Source organism: Passer domesticus, chromosome 2 (assembly GCF_036417665.1).
Source record: "Passer domesticus isolate bPasDom1 chromosome 2, bPasDom1.hap1, whole genome shotgun sequence".
Classification (NCBI taxonomy): domain Eukaryota; kingdom Metazoa; phylum Chordata; class Aves; order Passeriformes; family Passeridae; genus Passer; species Passer domesticus.
The window spans coordinates 3,574,761-3,595,791 of NC_087475.1; the positions used below are offsets into that span (position 1 = coordinate 3,574,761).

The 21,031-nt window shown below is 40.4% G+C and overlaps 1 protein-coding gene and 1 long non-coding RNA gene across 5 annotated transcripts in view; one reads left to right on the forward strand and one right to left on the reverse strand.

Moving 5' to 3' along the window:
* DSCAM (DS cell adhesion molecule) overlaps positions 1–21,031 on the forward strand; it is a 465,664-nt gene that overhangs the window by 244,473 nt on the left and 200,160 nt on the right. For all 4 annotated transcript variants that reach the window (XM_064406016.1, XM_064406023.1, XM_064406025.1 and 1 more), the window contains exons 4-5: positions 14,828–14,974; positions 20,709–20,987. In XM_064406016.1, the coding sequence (XP_064262086.1) occupies positions 14,828–14,974; positions 20,709–20,987 (426 nt within the window). The remainder of the gene's footprint in view (positions 1–14,827; positions 14,975–20,708; positions 20,988–21,031) is intronic.
* Positions 331–17,574, reverse strand: LOC135291776 (uncharacterized). Its single transcript, XR_010354487.1, has 3 exons — positions 17,117–17,574; positions 2,152–2,749; positions 331–847 (listed from the first exon to the last, which is right to left on the reverse strand). It is a non-coding gene; the product is annotated as an uncharacterized LOC135291776 (long non-coding RNA).

The following is a 21,031-nucleotide window of genomic DNA, read 5'->3' on the forward strand; positions in this document are numbered from 1 at the left end:
ATGACTTGGCTCTGAATGTCCAGGTGTCTGCAGTTTCTATTTAAGTGGGAAATTAGTCTATGAAATATTAGCTAAAAAATGTCTTAGAAATGAAGTGAGAAAGGTATTGCAGTTTGGATTTTTTTAGGGTTGGTTTGTAGGTGTTTGTGGGTTTTTTTTTTCCGGGGGAGGGGAGGGGGGTGGTGGCTGAGTTTTTGGGGTCTTTTAGAGCTTTTTTTGGGTTAGTTTGGGTCTTTTTGGATTTAGTTTATTTTGTGTGTTTGGGTTTTGGTTGTTTGTGGGTTTTTTGTTGTGGGTTTTTTTTTGTTTTTTGTTTTTTTTTTTTGGGGGGGTTTTTTTGTGGTAGGAAGAAGTTAATTAGTGAATAGCTGTTACCTTTGCTGATGTCCCACATTCTTTTCCCATCCTTTTTTTTTTTTTTTTTTTGATGGCTACATCTACATAATAGAAATTAAAAGCACTTTTTATAGAGACTAGGCAGGCTTGGAGCACAGAGTCCTGTTCACCCACATGAGATCAGGGCTCTCCTTCCCCACCTTCCATCTCATGGAGGGCGCATCCTGCAGGCTCTGCCACAGAGGAAGTCACAACCAGGAGATAAGGAAGAAGCCTAGCAGAGTTTCAGTTTTAATACCTCATTTTGAAAGATTAGGTGAAAGCAGGTCGATCTAACAGGTTGGTCACACAATCAAATCACATCCAACCATTCACAATTAATTATTCAAGCCTTTCTTTGTGCCCTTGTCAATTTGAACAGAGGAGCTGTCAGCTGTTGAGTCTCTATTGAAGACCAGCCTTAGATCGTTATTATTGAGCTGCCCCTGACCAGGCTCCAGGGCCAGAGCTCCTGTCAGAAAGAAAAAGAAATGAAACACAGAGTATCGACTTTTGGATCTTTGGGATATTATTTATTTATTTATTTATTTCCCCCCTATCTTCCCTGGTCTTTGCTCTGCGGCGTGCTCTGCTTTGTAGGATGTTCCCTTTGCTCCACAAAAAAACCCCAAAAAACAACCAAACCTAAAAAAAGTCCAGGGGGCTCAATTTACAGGGGTTGCATGTCTGTTCCACCTTTTTAATGGAAATGCTCCAGGGAGGGAGATAGTGTGTCCCAACCACAGACATGGTGTAGAATGCAAATCCTCAGGTCACTGATACAGACTCTTGGGGCTCTGCCTAAGAGGATTGGAGCGAAGAAAAAAAATTGGCTTTCTCCCAGGAGATAAAGACTGTGAACTATGAAAGCAATAATGTTGACCCAAATAACAGTTTCTCAAGAGATTGAACCAATGCAGAATTTGCTTAGAATAAATGCCATACAGCTGTCAGATTTTGCCACGTTAATTTTCTTTTTTTAAGATTCATTTATGGCTGTTCACATCCCTAAGCCATTGACTGCATAAAAGAGTATACCCAGATTAAAGCTGAGTATCAGGAAAAGAGAAGAAAAGTAGTTTTAGTTCAGAGGTTTTTCTTCATTACTTTCCCGCTGCCTAGTTTTGAAAAATAGGGATAATTATTTTTAAATGTTCTTATCTAAGTGACCCCAGCCTTTTTTGAATGCTCATGTAAAATGTCAAAACTGTGCTGTGTTTTCTCAGGAGAAAGAAGTACATTGAAGCAAATTGGGCAAATATCCTTACTTTAGATTAATTTGTGCAAAAAAAAGGAGTACTTACAGACCTTATGCTTTGGAAGCACCACTTGCAGAGAGTCACATCTCTTTTTAGGGAGCTGACAAGCATAAACAAGAAGAACAGACTGCTGGTACATAATTTAAAATCCCTTTGAGCCCACGGTCCCATGCTTAAACAAGAGACACATGTTTGGTTCACAGGTTTCATAGTGATCCTCTCCTTTAAGGTGTATTTTATGTCCTTGTGGTAATCATGGAATGGTTTGGGTTGGAAGGATTCTTAAAAATCATCTCATTCCTACCCTGCCATGACAGGGACACCTTCCACTGTGCCAGGCTGCTCCAGCCCCAGTGTCCAACCTGGCCTTGGGCACTGCCAGGGATGCAGGGGCAGCCACAGCTGCTCTGGGCACCCTGTGCCAGGGCATCACCACCCTCACAGGGAACAATTTCTTCATTATATCAAACCTAGATTTCCCCTCTTTCACTTTGAGCCCATTCCCCCCTTGTCCTACCACTCCAGTTCCTGATGAATTGTTCCTCTCCTGGTTTCTTGTAGCCCCTTCAGACACTGGAAGCTTCTCCACACAACCTTCTCTTCTCCAGGCTGAACATTCCCACCTTTCCCATCTTCTCTCCATAGGGAAGATGCCCCAGTCCCCTTATCAACCTCATGGCCTCCTCTGGATTTGCTCCAACAGTTCCACATCCTTCTGATCTTGGGACACCCAAACTGGGCACAGCGCTCCAGGTGGGATCTCACAAGAGCAAAGAGGAGAATCCCCTCCCTGGACCTGACAGAGCTTTGGATGATCCTGTTAGTGATTCCATGCACAGTTTTGGTTGATGTTCTCCATCTCCAGTGGTGCCAGAGGATGTGGATGCTACTCTGAATGTCTGAGGTGGCTGGAGTGTGCTGGACACCTGGGGGCTTTTCTGTCAAGTCAATCCTGTTTAGGCAACTTCATGCTGCTTGCCACTTCTGGGGTTGCAAGAAATGTCAAAGATATGGATCTTCCCATGGAAATGTCATTAACGTGGTCAAGGCCATCTGTGCTAATGTCATGTGGGGCTGGCCAGGTCACTCTGTGGTTCCACAGATTCTTTAATGGCCTGTGGGGATAAAGAAAGGAAGGGAGTTTGACTGCTGAGGGGAGCGCTTAGGGTCCAGGTGTGCAGGTCTGTGTCTGCTTGGCCATATTTATTTTGTTGGTTTTATAATCTAGTGCTATGCTTCCTAAAAAAAATAAATTTTAGAAGTGAAAAAGTGCTTTGTGTGACTTTCAGCCTAAAGTCCCATATGTAGAATATGAGTTTGCAGTGGGTTATTTTTCCTGAAACACCTTTTTCCTTAACATTCATCATTTAAAAGAGACAACAGAACACATTATAGACTCTAGCTGCCTAATAAATGTTGAAATGCAACCCTAAAACAAATCTAAGTGTTAAAATAGATGTTTTAAATCATTTGTAGAGCTAATTGCATCTGTAAATATAGGAAAAGCTCAGAAAAGTGGGAAAATGTTCAACACAGCTTGTCTGAAACATTAATCTGGCCAAAGGCTGTATTTTAAAACTAATTTATTCTGAGATCTTCACAGAAAATGAGCACTGGTGCAAACAAAACATGTCCAGCCCACTGGTGAACACTCTGACAGTGGAAAGAGAACAAAAATAATAATATTTAACTCATTCAGAGAGATTTGCACAGTCAGATTGTGCCCTTGTTGTGCACCTCCATAAAGGATTGAATAAAATCTGGCAGGTTTTCAGGCACAGGATGTGAAACAAGGGGTAGGAAAGATGTTTGGGTGCTCAAAACCCAGAACTGGGATTCCCACGTTGCTCACAAACCCACAAGATAAAGTTGGGCAAATCAATTTACTTCACTGTGCCTCAATTTCCCAATCAAATACAAACTGGTAAATGACAAAAATTATCTTAGGAATGTAGTTGGGCATATTTGCATAATCATCCTGATATTTGGATAGGCTTCCAAGTCATGATTGTCTGAGCAGTTCAGAGAAGGAAATAAAAAAACCTTAAAATACATTCATTTGAAAGGACTGATGCTTGTTGTGCTTATAATGATATTTTCTTTGTGCTTCCAGTCTAAGGAAAATAATAGTGCAGAATCACAGTAATTTTTATGAGATGGTGTGGAATTACACATCCTTCCCAGTTTTACCTCACATAGATCTTTGAAATGAAGTTGGATTGAAATATCCCATAATCTTGAGTTGATGCTCAGCATAAATCACACTGTGAATTTGCTCCTTGCTGAAAAGTTATATTTACTGAACCCTTTTCATTGTTATAAAGTTAGTTTGACAAAGATGTCAGCAAACAGAAAATAAATAGTATGAAAACCACATCTATTCACACTGCTATAATATCACTCTTGTTCAAAGTGTTGCAAGAATTATAAAACTTTGTAACCTATAAAAAATGAGGTCTGCTAAATCCTCATACGCTGATGGAATTGAGTCTGCAAACAGATTCTCAGGAATTGCTTGGTTATTTCCATTTTAATTCAGTGTGGGTTGTTTTTTTCCTCCAGCAATGTTGGTAATACATGTGACTTATATAATACTAAAATGCTGTTTTTCTAATATTCCTTTATGGAATAATTTCACTGGATCAGGGATAGCAGGAATTTTGTTTATTTTAAAGGTCTTTACATACTTCTACTCTTACTATTGTTGTTTTTTCTGTTTCAAACACTTCTTCATCAGTTATTGAGAAGCAACACTAAATGGAAATGGTTTTGTATATTTCCATAGTCAGGCAAATGTGTACTGAGTCACAAAATGTGGAATAGCTCATCAGGAGACAATTAAAACAAAACCAAGAGGTAGGTGTGTGAGTGGTGATGAGAGCTGAATAGTTAAACAGACAAAATGCACAACATGGAGCTCAGTGCTTGTGTGAAGGGTAAAGAAGAGACAGAAGTAGGGTCCCATCATATAACATAGCTGGTTATGTTGAAAATCAAAATTAGTTTGTATGAGAGAGAAAAGTAGAGGAAAATTTGTTATAGTGAGGGGAAACTGTAAAAAATATTTAATTTTTACAGAGCTGTTGAAAAGCAACAGCAGACTTAACACTGTTGTATTGTCTAAAAAGATATAAATGCACATCATTAGCAGCTTTTTTCCTTCATTTTAAAAATTATTCACTTTATAATTTATAAAGTGAATTATTTTTTATAATTTTATAAAACTTGAACACTGACTTCTTTTCCCAGTAGACTGGCCAAGAATCTCCAGGAGAAATTATTTATTTTATCTCTAATTCCTAGTGGAGCTGCTTCCTCCCTCAGTCAATATTCTGAATATTTTAAACCAAACAGAGGTTTACTTTTTCAAACAGAGTGAGGAAGATATTAATTCCTTCCCATGTCATTGCCATAAAACCAAATTAACCTGTTCCACTTTCCCTCACTTTTCACTCTCAAAATAAAAACACTACACTAGAATGTACCTCATGAGGCTTTGTCTCTGCTACTGAGCATGTTTTAAATAAAAATTCTAACTGCTCAGGTGTCTTGGGAAGCTTTGAATAGATCTTTTAATGGAGGGGAGAGGGTGCTATGATAAATTTCTCATAGAACTGTTCCTTCATGTTGAGATGCTCCATTACCTTCACAGTTACCTGCAGAATAAATGTGGTTAAACATGCTGTAATTACTGTGGGATAATATTGGCGTGTTTGCACTCAGTAAAAACAATTCTGCTACTGTTGGAATTCTGTGTCTGCAGGGCTGAGCCTTATTCTGATCATATTGTCCATAACAGTTTATATTCTGGAAATACATTCACTTCAAAGCTCCAAAACTCTTCAGGTGCACATTTGATGGTGGTGACATAAAGCAGCTGCTGTTCAGGCCAGAGGAGATGGAGGTTTTCTCTTTAATTAACGAGCTTGTGTTTAAATTTACATGCAGATAGGAGGGGAGAAGTGTTATGGTCCTTGATGATATAAGAACAGAGAAAAAGTTTATTTGTGCTAAGCCACTGGTCAGCTCCAGGCTCTTTATTTATGTGGGATGCACCAGTAAAAAAGCCTGAGGAAAAAGATTTTAATCCTCCAGACAGCTCCATGTATCATGGGCAAAGTTGAATCCTCTTTAATCAGAGCCCCTAAAAACTAGCTGGTGATTTAAAATTATCTGCTTGCTTGCCAGCTGAAATGAGGAAAGCAGCTTCTACAGCAATGTATGCAAGCACTCAAATAATCTAAAACTGAGGCATTAAAGATTTTGGCAGTTTTATTCAGTACCCTGGAGGATGACAGTTAACAACAGCAGGTAGAGAGCTGTAGCTGCTCATGCCTAATAAATTCATCAAAGATTAACAGGGGGAACAATTACATAAAAACATTGTGTGATCAGTCAGGTCTATACTATTAAATCATAAAAGAATAGCCATTAACAAAACCCAGTCTGTGTACACAAAAGCAGAGCTCTTGCATCTAGTTATGCCTTCTTTGGAAAAAAAAACCAAACCAAAAAGAAAACAAAAATCAAAACAAACAAACATGTTTATTCCTCCTTTATAAAACTTGAAGATTGCTTATGTAACATAAGTAGAATTGGTGTGGACAGTTGGCATGAAATACATTTTTGCAGTCTCAGAAACAGAGACAGAGCAACAAAATGTTTTGATTTGGGTAATTTACAGTCTCTTTTTCAAAAGGGCCAAACCCATTCAGAAAATTATAGCACTGCACATGTAAGAGAATAATGTCTTTCCTTGTACTGAGATTACAGAAGCACAAAAGAACTCATGGTACTGTTGGATTTAGAGCAGCTAAAACCAGGAATGCAGCTGCCTCCAGAATTCAGGACCTGCCTGATTTTGGAACATGGCTCAGGCCTCATCCTGGCTCAATGAGAAACCAACAGGGAACCACAAGTCTTGCTCCTATTAAAAGCTGCAATTGACTCAGCAGATAATCTCTCTCAGCTCAATTTACAAATCCAAAACTGCAACTTTATTTTATTCAGTCCCCACTCCTTTCCTTTCCTTTCCTTTCCTTTCCTTTCCTTTCCTTTCCTTTCCTTTCCTTTCCTTTCCTTTCCTTTCCTTTCCTTTCCTTTCCTTTCCTTTCCTTTCCTTTCCTTTCCTTTCCTTTCCTTTCCTTTCCTTTCCTTTCCTTTCCTTTCCTTTCCTTTCCTTTCCTTTCCTTTCCTTTCCTTTCCTTTCCTTTCCTTTCCTTTCCTTTTTTTATTTTTCTTTTTCTTTCCAAGTGTATTCACCCTGTGGTTCTATAAGCAAGAAACAGGCAGGTTTGTTGTCTCAGGTAGTAATAATCCATGCAAAATATCAAGGGAAATTTGGAGAACTACAGCTATGGCAATATCCCCATTTATGAAACTGGGACATTTTGGAATGGAGCAAACACCACAGCAACTAAATTTCTCTTGATCCATTTTGTTTGAAAATATGAAGCACATTGCTGGTCCATGATATTCCTTAGAGAAAGAGATGCCAAAATAAAAGCATTTTATTGAAGTATTTTCCTCTTTAATCTTTGAAGAATCAAGTGGAAAATATTCCATGACTGTGGTGGCATTTTAGAGCCATGGAGATGGTGGCTGTGCTGGGCCTCCCACACTTTGAGCAGCTCTGAATTCCACTGACTGAGAGGCAGAGTGACTGCTAAGGAAGAGATTTTTTAATAATAAATCCTGATTCACACTGAGCTGCCACCAAAGCAGGTGCTTCTATCCCTAACTAAGGTAGAGGAGTTGAGGGAGAACAAAGAATGGTGATATTAGAAATAATGTCTTAGTTTTGAGCTGTCAGCTCTGCACAAATTTTGCCAAGCTGTGAATCCATCTCTGTTAGAACCACACCAGGTTATAGGACTGGAAATATTTATGAATGTCCTTAGCTCCGTGCAGAGAGCTTTGCACAGAGATAATCTCAGTTATTCTTTATTGAAACCTAAACAGATTATGTGTCTAAATAAAATAGAAAGCATCTCATGTAAGGCTGCTGGCTTGTTTCATAAATTCTCAAATTTAATTCTGGGGGACAGAAAAAGCCCATAACAAACAACAAAACAGAAGGGAAAGGGAAAACTAACAGCTTTGGAACTGAAGAAAACTTCAGACTGGCAAGCTTGGCTTTATGATAAGACACATTTCTGTGAGCTTTGAGGAGCCTGGAGTCATAGGCTAAATATCACAGCAGCCTCCCTCACCTTGGACAACACTTCCTATGGATTTTATGGCTTTTCTTTCTTTTTGTCAGAAAAAAATGGGAATATCAACCACCTTAATTTCTGACAAGCAGCATTGTTCTATGGTGGCACTTCAGAAGCTTTGCCACTGATTTTTTTGCCAGGAAATGAGTCAGGATGGCCTCTCAAGGTACCCCATGAAGGCTGAGTACCCTGAGTGGGTGATACTCAGAGAAGTGAAATCCTGACCTTTCCCTCCACATCTCCTTTCCTCATCTAATCTTTGGGCTGAGCATCAAAACCCTTCCCAGGACTGTGACTGCAGGGCAGAGTTTAAGCAGGTTCTAGCACCTTCCCATGCCCTGAGCAGCAGCCTGGTTTGGTTGAGGATGTTGAAGCAAAGCCATAAAACTGGGTTATAGGTTTGTGTCCCCTTTGGCTCCGTGGGGAGCTCTCTCCCCTTCCATGCACAGGTCACACTGGAAACTTGCTGAGCAGAAGCAATTCTATCCAGTGGAGGTGACAAGTACCACTGGCAAGAGTTGATTTGTTCTGTATTACCATTTGGCACAGGATTAGAACAGCCATCTGTTCTCTTAATTTCGATCAACCCAATTTAGGCTGCAATAACACAACGCCGTTAGATGTGTTTCCAACAAAGGAAAAATCAAATATGGTTTTTTAAATCATCTTGGGGGTAACATTGCCCCTGTTTAAAGACTACCAGCATGCTGAGGGGAAAGGGCATGATAAAAGAATAATTAACACTGTGATTTTAAAATATTCTCATTTTCATACAAGAATATGATGCGCTAATTCGACAGGAAAGTGTTCACATTTTCTTATGAATTATACATGAGAACAATCTCACATAGGAAACCTAAACAGAATTTTATTTTAATCTCTAATATTATGCAGTCTAATGGAAAACATTAAAACCTTACATAAGAGCAATTTCATAATTGTTAATGTGACCTCTTCTCACTTAGAGAAACGAACACATGATTTGCTAGCACTGCTCAACTTTAAGGAAGTCAGTAGGTTATTTAGGGCACTGGTCAGCAGACAGTAAAATCAGGGGTATGTTCCAAACATGTTGTGGGTTTTGGGACCCTTGGTCAAGCCTAGGTATGACCAGTTTCTTCCACTTCTTCTTCGTTTGTGTTCTTTAGGACAGTGAGATCCATCTCTTTGGGGTCCCTCTCTTTATGTTCAAACCAAGTGGTTTGTTAATTCCTCAGATGAAGACATGGATTTAGAGTTTCTATCAGGGAATGGAATTTTTTTAAGAAAAGCTGTTGGCAAAATATGCCAGCTGTTATAATATTGGTGTGATGGCAAATGATGGCACAGCTTGGTTGTGTTAAAGAGGTTTGATTTGAACACTGAGGTTTTCATACCAATCATTCCAGTTTTAGGACAGTCAGGTGAAAGGTCACATCTACAGAAGGAGGGAAATCCCTAAATCCATGACTCTGAAAAGGAGATCACAGTTTTCCATAATGGGTTCAATTACTGGACGGGTATGTGGAAAAAAAAATTGTACAGAAGAAAATGGTGACATTTGTATTCACTATGACCAGAACCAGAAATTTCAGAACTGAATTTATGTGCATGATCCAAGCTTGAAAAGGAACTTCAAAAAGTTGTTAAGGTGTTGAGTGAAAAACTACAGGAATATTTCAAGAGATGAATAATTCACAGTAAATGATTTAGGAAGTTCAATCTGTGTAACTAATTAGGGAGAAAGATGGTATAAGAGGTAATTTCCTCGTGTTCTGTAAGGACTTAAATGGGCAGAAAATTTCTGACTGTGGAGGAAATCTTTAATGAAGGCACAGTAAGATCCAATAACAGGGGAAAAGGCAGGTGGACCCAAACAATACACTAATTTTCAAAAGTAAGAATAATTGGAAGAATTCACCCAAGGCTATCACATGCTCTCCACTTACAAGAAATCTTTAATCATGACTAATGTCTTTTTTAAAAAGCTATAGTGTAACTTCCAGATATGGACTTGGGCAGGGGTTAATGGCAAAAGGATAGAAGTTGAAAATAAATTACTCTAAAGGTCTTTGTAGTCCTTGGAGCTATATATTTTCAGTCTCATCATGAGGCAAAGTTATGTATTGTGTTGGATACTGAAGAAAGAGTTATGGGTTCCATTCCCTGGTTTTCCACTGACTTGTATGAATTCATGTATCTCAGAGAGCTCCTCTGTAAAGAATTTAAATTTTCATAAAATCATAGAATGCTTTGGCTTGGAAGGGACCTTAAAGCACATCTAATTCAAACCCCCTGCCACTAGGCCTGGTTGCCAGAACCCCATCCAGCCTGGCCTTGGATTTAAATTCTATTTTAAAACAAGTTTAAATACTATTTTAAATGGTAATATATTACTATGATTGCCCACACTACCAAGGCAAGAGATAGTGAGGGTTTCTGGAAGCCTTTGAAGTCTTTGAATGAGACACATATTCTAGATATTGAACCAGATTTTCAAAGGCATCAAGCATTGAAAGCCAAAAGGGATTTCAACATCTCTGTAAATCAGATGCTGAAATTATTATAATCAGGTATTCAAGGAATTAATACAAACACTGCTGTGGAGGAATAATAAATGGGAATTATGAGCTATATTTTGACAGTGCTTTTTTTAATTGTTGTGAAGGAGGCCTCTCTGTCTTCCTCTCTTGAAGCCTGCTAGCAGCCAAACAAACAAAAAGCTTCAGTTGATCTGAAAGGATTTTTCACTTTAGAAAAATCTTCATTTGGCATATTAAGCAGGTGAGTCAAAAACATTAGACTTTGTTAGAGCAAAGCAGGGGTGATTAAATTAAACATGCCTGAAGAAGAAAGCCCTGCCCTGGATCAACAGGGCAGTGCGAGCTCGTCCGTCCCATCCTGGTGCTTTTCTAAACACTTTTTGAAGTACAGAAGGCAGAGCACTCAACACTTCAGCTTTGTCACAGCTGACAGCCTGTCGGGTTTAATGAAAATGCTCTCAGTTTAGAAGATGACAGAAATTACATGCATTTCCCCTTTTATTTCTCTGTCATCTTTTTCTGTCTCGCGTTTCCACGGGAGAAGGAGGGGTTGGTTATTAAAAGCATTACATAAGTATGCAAAATATGTTAAGAAGAAAAGAGGAAAAGGAAAATCTTTAGCCCTGCAATTATACACAATGTCTGTTGGTGGGAAATGTGGGATAACATCTGATGTGTGGCAATAACTATTTACTTTTAGCTATCTTTGAAGAGGGTGAGGGAAAAATCTCTAGATAATGCTTTAAGTGAAGGTTTTATTGTACAATTGCCTGAGTAATTTCCAACAGGAAGATGATCTAAGCAGTGTTAGATAGCTTGAGTGTGTTCATAACTTCTCCAGAAAATACAGCAAGATAACACTGAGCAATTTCTTGGCTCTGCAAAGCTTTTACATTCCACTTTTATTAAGTGGCGGGCTTTTAATAAGTGTGTCTGCTCTCACAGAGCCAAAAGGGTAACAGCATCTGAGGAAACTCACTGCCAGGACTGAGCAGGGGAGGCTTCACCTGCAAGTATCAGTCAGTGCTACAAGATCTGGAAATAGCCCACAAATCCTTTAAATTCATCACCCAGCCACTCCACATCCACAATCCACACCCCAGCTGTGATTCCAGAACTGCTCTCTGGAGTTTAAAGGGAAGCTCTGAACTTGATCTTCTCACTTAATTTCTGTGGCAGCTTTTTTCATGCTTATCCTGAGAAGAGAGATAAATTTTATTACTAACAATACCCTGTGTAGGCCATCTCTCAAAACTGTGGAGAGCATCTGAAAATAGTGACAGCTGTGGAAGAGCACAGAGGAAGGAATTTTTTTTTTTTTAAACTTTGGCCACGTTTGTGTGATCTTAAACTTGTGCATACTAGTAGTGTCCAAAGGTGTGAAATGGGCTAATGGAGAAATGGAATTATGAAAAGAAAAGGAATTATATGTATTTAGCAAAGGTGAAAATGGACCCCAGAAAGAGGAAGGTACAGGAAGCCTTCACATGCATGAGGGGCTCATTTCTGCCTCTCAGCTGTTTAGACACCACTCACTTGACACAAATGCACAGCAGGAGCAGATTTACTGGAGGGATCAAAACAATCCCAACCACCCCATTAACACCTTTTTATCTGTTCCTGGGCCTGTGGTGTGGTTGCAGCCTCTCCCCTGCCATCCACCCTGGCACAGTTTGGTACCGGAGTCACATCCCAGCTGGAAAACCCTGATGTAAGCCTTGCCTGGGCTGCAGAGGATGTGAGTGCATGGAGCAGGCAGGGCTGGGGCATTGCTGAGGGCACGGGGCTGGAGCCTTGTGCAGAGCTGGTGGATGCTCACACAGCTGGGAACAAAAGCAAGGCAGGGCAGTCTTTGCTGCATCCCCCAAGCCCAAGCCTTTCAATGTGATTCCCATCTCCTGAAGCTGTCATTTTGTGCTGCCCATGGAGCATAAGGGAGACAACTGTGCCTCAATTACCTGTAGCTCTTATAACATATTCCCTGGAAAAGGTAGATTTGCTTTATGAATATTTCAGGAGTGCAGAAACTGCTTGTGAACCACAGACTGACATCTTGTGGTTTTCAAATCAAAATTCTGAATATCTTTCTAACCTAAATTTCGGGGTAAAGGCAAACCTTGTTAAAGGGTACAGATGTAGCACTATTTAATAAGAAGTTAGGGTGGCACAAATGGTTTTGAGTAATGTATACACTCAGATAGTTTTCTGAGTAATTGGGAATGTGAAAGGAAAAGGAAGAAACCCTCAGCACAGGGCAGAACATTAGAGCAAGGAGTTACAGCATATCTTATTGGTTTAATTTATTGCTGCTACGTGTCTGTATCATTTCATCCAAACTTTACAACTAAAATATTAAAATTTAAGATGTAAGATAGCTTTGCTTTTTTCATGTAAGCTTTTCAATGCCATATTTCAGACATCTGGCTGTGAAACTGAAATATTACCCATTCAGGTGATTTTACTACTGCACTCCACAATATCTTTGTCCTAAGTCTTCTCTATGCAAGCAATTTAACTTTTCAGAGGCATATGAAGTCGCTGTGGCTCCTGTATAAGAAAGAACCTCTCTAGCCTGTAAATCTGCAAATCCACCTGGACTGGAGTACATTGTTGCTCGTGGCTGAGGAGAGAACAATTCCCATCCAGTTCTCCCTCCTCCTTTGCACTTTCCCTTGCTCAGCTCTTCTTCATCAGCAAAAGAGCTCAACACCTTTGATGCTGCAGTTATGGTTATTTATGTTCCCAGAATCCCAGAATCCCTGAGGCTGGCAAAGCCCTCCCAGCCCAGGCAGTGCCAGCTGTGCCCCATGGCCACCTTGTCCCCAGCCCAGAGCACTCAGTGCCACCTGCAGGGGACACCTGCAGGGATGGGCACTGCCAAGCTCCCTGGGCAGCCCCTGCCAAGGCCTGAGCACCCTTTCCATGGGCAAATTCCTGCTGCTTGGCCCAGCTTGAAGTTATTTCCTCTTCTCCTGTCCCTGTTCCCTGGGAGCAGAGCATGACTCCATCTGGCTTCCTTCTCCTGTCACGGTGATTTAGAGAGAAATAACATCACCCCTCCTTTTCTCCACACTAAACAACTCTACAACTTATCTAACCCTGGTGTTGTTATTTAATAATTCTGGATACTTCCAAGGATGGGAGAGATGGGTTGGTGTTGTTTTATTCAATATTCTCTGCTCTGAGGGTCAGACCAGTGACATTAAATGGTTATTTTTTTTTCTCAGTTTCTTTTATATTATGGTTTAAAGGATATCATCCTCTGTAATGAAACCATTTCCTTTCTGTCTTCTCTCTGTTGGATTGCTTTCCCACTGATGCATCTGTGAGCAAGCATCCTGACTACACTTAATTATTAAAACGTCATTGTTCAAACAGAGCTCTGAAGAAAAGGAATTCTTTCTTAGTGCATATTTCTGGATATTAGTTCATAATGGGTTTCAGCCTTGTGTATTTCTCCCCTAATTCTGGAGTTGATATATTTTATAATACCTAAGTACAGGTACATATATTGTGAGAGCTACCAGCTACAGAGGAATTTAGCAGACATGAAAAGGAAAAGATTTTCACATTTACTTTAGTGTAAAAGTTTTGGAAAAGCATACACAGCTTAGACTACAGTATTTTTAAGTGGACATATTAACCAGGTAAGGCTTAAGTTTGCAATGCATTCTAAACATATTATTTCAATTTATTTTATTATGGAAAGTGCATTAGAGCAAACATGTACCACGTAGATTTTAGGGAGGTTTGTATCCTTGCTTTTAAAGCGGGCATGAAACAGAACAGAGACAGTTCTGTGGGGGCCAAATGATCAAAACTGCTCATGTGACCATATAAACTGTGGTATTTTCCACATAGTTTAGAGCTAATAATAATAAAAAAAAGTAATATTTGAGGAAAATTTAACCTGTAATACTTTTATTTTGAGAGAACAGTGGTGGAAACTCTGACCTTGAACATGTCAGACTTGTTTGGTCTTGGAGATTGTGGCTTTGCTGGGCAGGATGGGGTGGGGCTGCTCCTCACACTGGAGCTGTTTAACTTGCAGGCATTGCAGAGGTGAGCAGCTTCCCTGCCTCTGTAATCCCTACAGCTCTGCTGCTGAATTGCATCAGATCATCCCACAACACTGAACTGAACGGGGTTAATGCATTGGTTCTTTACCCCTTATTTTACTTCAGATGCTCCTTGTATGTTTGCTAATAGTCACACAGACCATGGCACATTTCTTTCCCTCCTTCCTCACATTTTCCTTAAAGATACGTCCATTTCTGCACATGAAGTGCAAATAAAATACACATTAATTCATTGCTTTTGTGCATTTACAGTGAGCACTTGGTGAGCTTGGAATTGGCAGCTTCAAACCTGGCAACAAAAAAAAAAATCTCCAGGCCCTGTGTCCTCCATCCTTCAGCGTGAGAGTAACAACCCTGCAAATTCTTGTGTCTTTCAGGACCTAGATTTCTCATCACATCCACGGGAGCCTTGTATATTTTAGATGTACAAAACGAAGATGGACTGTACAACTACCGCTGCATCACAAGGCACAGATACACTGGAGAAACACGACAGAGCAACAGCGCACGACTTTTTGTATCAGGTGCTCCTTTTCTGCATCTTGCTAAATGAAATGCTGCCTGTGTCTCTCTCTAGTGTGCTCAGCTGGCAAGGCACCTTCTTGGGTGGTTTCTGTCAAATGGAAGTGGGAAGCTGCTGTAAAATAAGATGGGCCATTTGAAAACTTTTAATTTTTTCAACATGTTTTTCACATCTAAGTTGCTATTTCCTGGAGGTGCACCTGCATTCAGCATGGTGATTTTTAGCAGGTTTGGAGTACTTTATACAGGGACTGTGGATGGGATTCATCCCTCCAAAACTAGACTTGTGCAGGGGAACTTATTCACCTTAACCTCACTGTTTAGCTAAAGAAGAGGAACATTTTTAGGGGCAGTGTGCCTGTCCTGCTTTGGGGTGACCTGAACTGTTCCTCTCTGTTGACCTCAGCAGGAGTTCAGGACATTGCACTCAGCTGTAGATATTTCCACCTCAGGATCTCAGGTTACCTGAGGTGCATTTCAGCCTTCCTTTTCATTCATCCCACTCCTACCTGTACTGGAGTAAGTAAATATTAAAGTAGCTCTGATCCTATAAGAAGTTTAAAGAAAGAAAAAGAAAAAAGTAATAAAGATCTTATATCCCCCCTCACAAAGAGTTATTTCAGAGATAAATAATGAAAACATTTACCTTTAAACAACTCATCTTTAAACCAATACCCTATAAGTTAAAATAACCCATAAATACAACAATAAGAAAAGCTTATAAAAAATGAGATTTCACAATTACAAATTTTCCCATGTGACTGCTATTCATAAAAATTAAAAACCACAAAAAACCATTTACTTATAAAAAAGTCTCTGTAACATTAATTAAAAAAAACTTCTCTCCCTAAGTAAACTAAAAAAAAAGACTATTCTAAAGTAGTAAACTGACTAAAATCTTAAATTTAATTTCTTTACATTATCATTAAGAAAGAAAAAGTTAAAAGAAGTGTCCTAAAAGTTTTATTCTAATTCTCATTACTCTTCCTTTTAATTACTATTAATAATTTTTTCTTTATACCCTTCTAAAATTTTAAACCTACTTGCCTTTCTCCTAATCCTACATCACAAAAAAATTAATAAATACATTCTAATAAATACACTAGCAATTAACCAACACTAAACCCACCACACTCATTAATATATTAACAAAAAAATCCTAAATTGACGAACCAAAACCACTCCACCTGGGGAAAGCAGCACGTTCCCCTGCTTCCAGGAGGGATCCCCAGCCAGGGGGAGAAGGTGACCTGTGCCCGTGCACCCAGGAGTGCTGCAGGCAGACAGGAGGACTGGGAGGCAGCTCTGGGCTGACTCCCTGGGCAATTTGTGCAGCAGGTGGGAAAACAAGAAGGTGGAATGGGCTATTTTAACTTTTCTGTGTAGTTTTAAATGAACTCCTGCTTGCTGTGTGTGTGTTGGGCTCCTCACAGTCACCATGCACTCAGGGCTCTCAATACACTGCTGCTCCAACACAGATTTTTCCCCATTTTTTCCTCAGTGAGAGGCAGTGCCAGTTGTGGGTGAGGTGAAGGAGGAGCTGGTCCCAAGCCTGGGTCTGGAACTTGCTCTCAAACATTTCTGTGTAGGATTAGCACTTCTCCACCTCCCCTTCCTGTCCCTCATTTGCTGCTTGTCCACAGCTGCTCCCTTTGTTTGCAGGTGAGCAAATCCAGAGTGCTTTTCCTCCATCCACAGAGCTCACTGAGGCTGTATCCCAGACTTTCTCCTTCTCCCCATACCCTTACTCTACATAAACCATCCCCACCATCCCACTGAAAGCCCCACATTGCTTTTTCTCCTTTTCCCTGTTGCTAAGTTGCCTTAAAGGTCAGGCAGGATCTGGTGACTTTCCCAATCTGACAGTCAATGGGGTCATTCCCCTTTTGACCCTTTCCCCTCCTCTTCTGGCAGAATAAAACTCCAGTGTTCAGTTCTCAGCTCTCCACCACTCTGTTTGAGAGCCCTAAGGGAGACAGAGGTGAGCACAAGGTTTTCCATTATTGACCTGCCTCTTGCCCTCCTCCAAAATGGACATTGCTGAAGTATCTTGAAGCCCTCTGAACACACAGGCCAGTACTTAAATATAATAATTATTAAAAAAAAATAAAAATGGTGGGATTGTTCAGGTTAGAATCACTTACCAGTCAGCTCCAGGAGTTTCTCCCTTTGATAGGTGTCCCCTGTGGGCAGAACTCTTGCCTCTGCTTTCCCCAACCAGATGAAGAAGTTCTCCTGCACAACAATCTGCCTGCTGTGGTCTTTTGAGAACAGGCAGGATTCCACCCTTCCAGCTGGCTCCATAATATGGTCTGCTTCCGTGTGAAATCATGTTAAGGCTGAGCCAGTGGGAGCACAAATAAAATCAGGCTTGTATCTTGGTTACCACAGGAAAAATTCTGGTTATCTCTCTGAACAAAAGGGGGAAATGAAAGCTCTGTCTTGTTTAAAATTTAGGAGAAATGAACACCTTAAAGGATGATCTCTGTCTAGAGTTGCCTTTTCTATTCTCCTCCACAGCCCAAACTGAAATAGCAAATTTTACCTGTGTGCAATAACTGGCTTTTTTAATTCAACAGAGTTAATTATCTTGATCAGGACTAGAGTGGGTTCTCATTTCCAGTCCTGTTAATCTACTGAGCAAGTGCAGCAATCAGGGGCAGAGTTTGCATCATAGTATTTCTCTAACAGGTTTTCCTTTTTCTTTACTGGAATTTGTACTTTTAAAGAGTGATTCCTTTAAGAACTGGGATCAGAGAATCCATGAACATAGTTATGAAAAGTCTCCTCGCACGAGACCTACATTTTTGCTTGCCTTTTCCATCCATATTTGTTCTTCACTTGTTTAGGGATGAAATAGTTTGTGGTGGATATTTCTCATGTTTCCTGGCCACATTTAACACAAGTTAAGCTTCATTATTGTTTTGAAACAGTGAGAATGGTAATGTGCAGATAATAGCAAGTAAAATCTAAAAATAGCAAAAATAGTGAATAATTAATATGTCCATATTAATGAACAAACTGAAGTTCCAATTTTCATTTGCAGTACAAATATCTCCTTGAAATCACATGGCCTTTCTAAATAAAATTAAACCCAAAGCCATTAACATACAACAGAATATACTTCTAAGACTCATTATAGTGTCCTTTTCCAACAAAAATTTTGTCCTCCCATGAATCCTGTCTCCCCAGATCATTGTTGCTTTTTAACCTCCACACTCTGAAAAATTCTTGTGATTTTTAAAACACAATTTTCCTCTTCTATCCCTTAAAGAAGGTCCAAAGTAGAATATTTCAAAACAGTATTTTTGCCTCAGTTTTTCAGCATTGTCCTTGCAGGAAGTCATTTGCAGCAGACTGTCAGAGCATAGTAAAATGGTAATTCAAAAGAGGCTAAACACATATTGGAACTGGTTTATGTTACTTTGGTATTTTTTGCCTCATTGCAGGTGATTTCAGATGAACCCTTGGATTTCTTTTGTGCTTTGTTTGGTTTTTGTTTTGTTGGGATTTTTCCCCTTTACTGGAATATATGAACTGTAGGAGTTTTAAATAGCTGTCTGTTCCAGGGACAACCCAAAAAAATGGTTTTACTGTCCATTTAAATGTATAATAAATATTAATATGTATTATATATTAATATAATATATATTTTCTTCCACAGAGTGTAAGAAAACAGGGCACTGGAATCATATCTTGTGTATCCCTGAATATATTTGTAAAACCTCCTCTATAATAGCAGGGTGAAATTTTCTTCATTATGTAGGCAAATCTCAGTTTAGCTGTCCTGCAACTGGGACTCCAGGCTGTGCAGCTGCTGACAAGGCTCAAGTTGAGAAGGAACAAAGGGAAATGAACCTGGGATAGAGAATCCAGGATCTGCTGTGCTGCTTGAGTAGGAATGCACAGACAATACCTCTAAAAAAACCTTATGCTTTTTAATTATTTAAATATTTAATTACTACTTCCAACTGAAGAAATTTATTTCCTGTAGATGTAACCTTCCTGAGAGCCAGAAGCTGTAATTTTGTGCCTGCTTGTGGTTTTACTCTCAGTTAATTCCCCACAAAAGAATCTGTGCCTGGTAACAGGGACGCCTGATGACCCAAAGGGTGAGAGAGGAGCTGGCTGATCAATTAGTCAAATTGGCCTTCCCAACAGCGTGCTGGCAGATTGTGCTTTCACTCAGCCAGACATAAACAGCATGGCAAGCTCAAAAATTTCTCCCATCTTGGTGCCAAATGTGGACCTCGAGGCCACTGATTCATCCAAAGCCACTCATTTAACCACCGCCGACACCTTCCTAATGAGACACTCAGCAAGCTGAATGTGGCCTTGCCCTCAGTGGCTCCGTGTTTTCCTGGCACCTAGAAAGCAGAAAAACCTCTGCTGTCACCTTTCACTGGACTTGGCATTTTGGGGGGTTTTATCAAGATATAGTCACACACACACACACACACACACACACACACACACACACACACACAAAAAAAAAAAATAGTCCATTTTTTAATGCCATGGTTTTGGTTTCTGGATTGATAGTTTAACTTGAATAATCTTCAGATGTTTGCTCTTCTGGGTGCCCTCCCAGTTGTGGCTGCAATTCGTAAAGATATATTTAAGCTCGTTTTAAACCAGCTAGCTCAGGTACTGATTACTTTTGGAATAGCTTGAATTCAGCATGAACTGCTCCTTTAATCTCTCCAGCTCCATACAGGAACCTGCTGCAGCTGCCCTGTGAGCAGCACCTGAGTTTGCTAAGTTAAAATGACTCTTGAAAATGCCAGAATTGTGGCAATCACACCTACATCCAGTCAGCTGTGATTAGATATACCCAAAAAGATTAGATATACCCAAAAAGAGGTCAGTGTGTCAGGTAGGAGCTACTCAGCATGTGGAATTTCTTTATGAGACAGAAATCTTTAGCAAAGCATGTGTGTGTGATGAGAAAATAATTTGATGAATATTTGTTCAGTATTTTTGTTGCAATAGCTCCAGGATGGGGTGCACAAAAATTTTAAAGAATGTTAACCTCTGTTTGCAAAATTTTCAAACTGGAAATTACAAACCAGGCACTATTTCTGATGGGTACATGCACCTCTGGTGAAGGCAATCCTGCCAGACATCTGTGAGATACATAAATCTGTGCCAGGTGCTGCACAAGTGAGGGCTGCAATTGTCAGCAAATTGAGCACAGAAAGATGCACTATTAAGCTGTAAGTTGGTCTTGTCACGTTAAGTTCTTTTCCCACAGAAGAAGAAAAGGCTTGTCTGTCATTTTGACTGCAGATAGAAATCCCTGTGCCTTTGCCCATTTGTCTCCTGACAAGGGAATAAATTGCTCCTTTAATTCAAAGCCTTCAGACCACCAAGAGAAGGGACAATGTGTTGGCTCCAATCTAGTCGAGAAGTGGCAATAATTGCTAAGGCAACACATTTCTGGCTCTCTGTGCCTCTCACAGGGAACATGAAGGATGACCAGCAAAACGTTTGCCACCTGGAAAAAATCCAGTGAGAGGATTTCCAAGCAGTGATGAGTTGCTTCAGCAGCATGTGCTGCTGGATCCCAGCCACCACAACTCAGACTGGTGGCTGGGTCAGAGAAGCAAACTGTAGTGCCCAAAACACTGGGCAGGCGAGTCAGAAAATGCAAGAGAAAAAAATATTGACACATTGCTTAGCGAGCTAATTTTAAACCTCAGGCTGAAAGGAGTTTCTCTGTGTTTCCTGCTTCAGACCCAGCGAATTCAGCTCCATCTATCCTAGATGGGTTTGACCACCGCAAAGCCATGGCAGGACAGCGAGTGGAGCTGCCTTGCAAAGCATCAGGGCACCCGGCACCAAAGTACCGCTGGCTGAAGGACAACGTGCCCTGGGAGCCCGACAGCCGCTTCAGGCAGACGGTGACGGGGCTGCTCATCGAGAACACGCGGCCCTCGGACTCGGGCAGCTACGTCTGCGAGGTGTGGAACAACTACGGCACCGCCGAGGTCATCGGCCGCCTGCACGTCAAACGTAGGTCGCGGGGTTGGTGCTGCCAGTGAGAGGGGAGAGCGTGG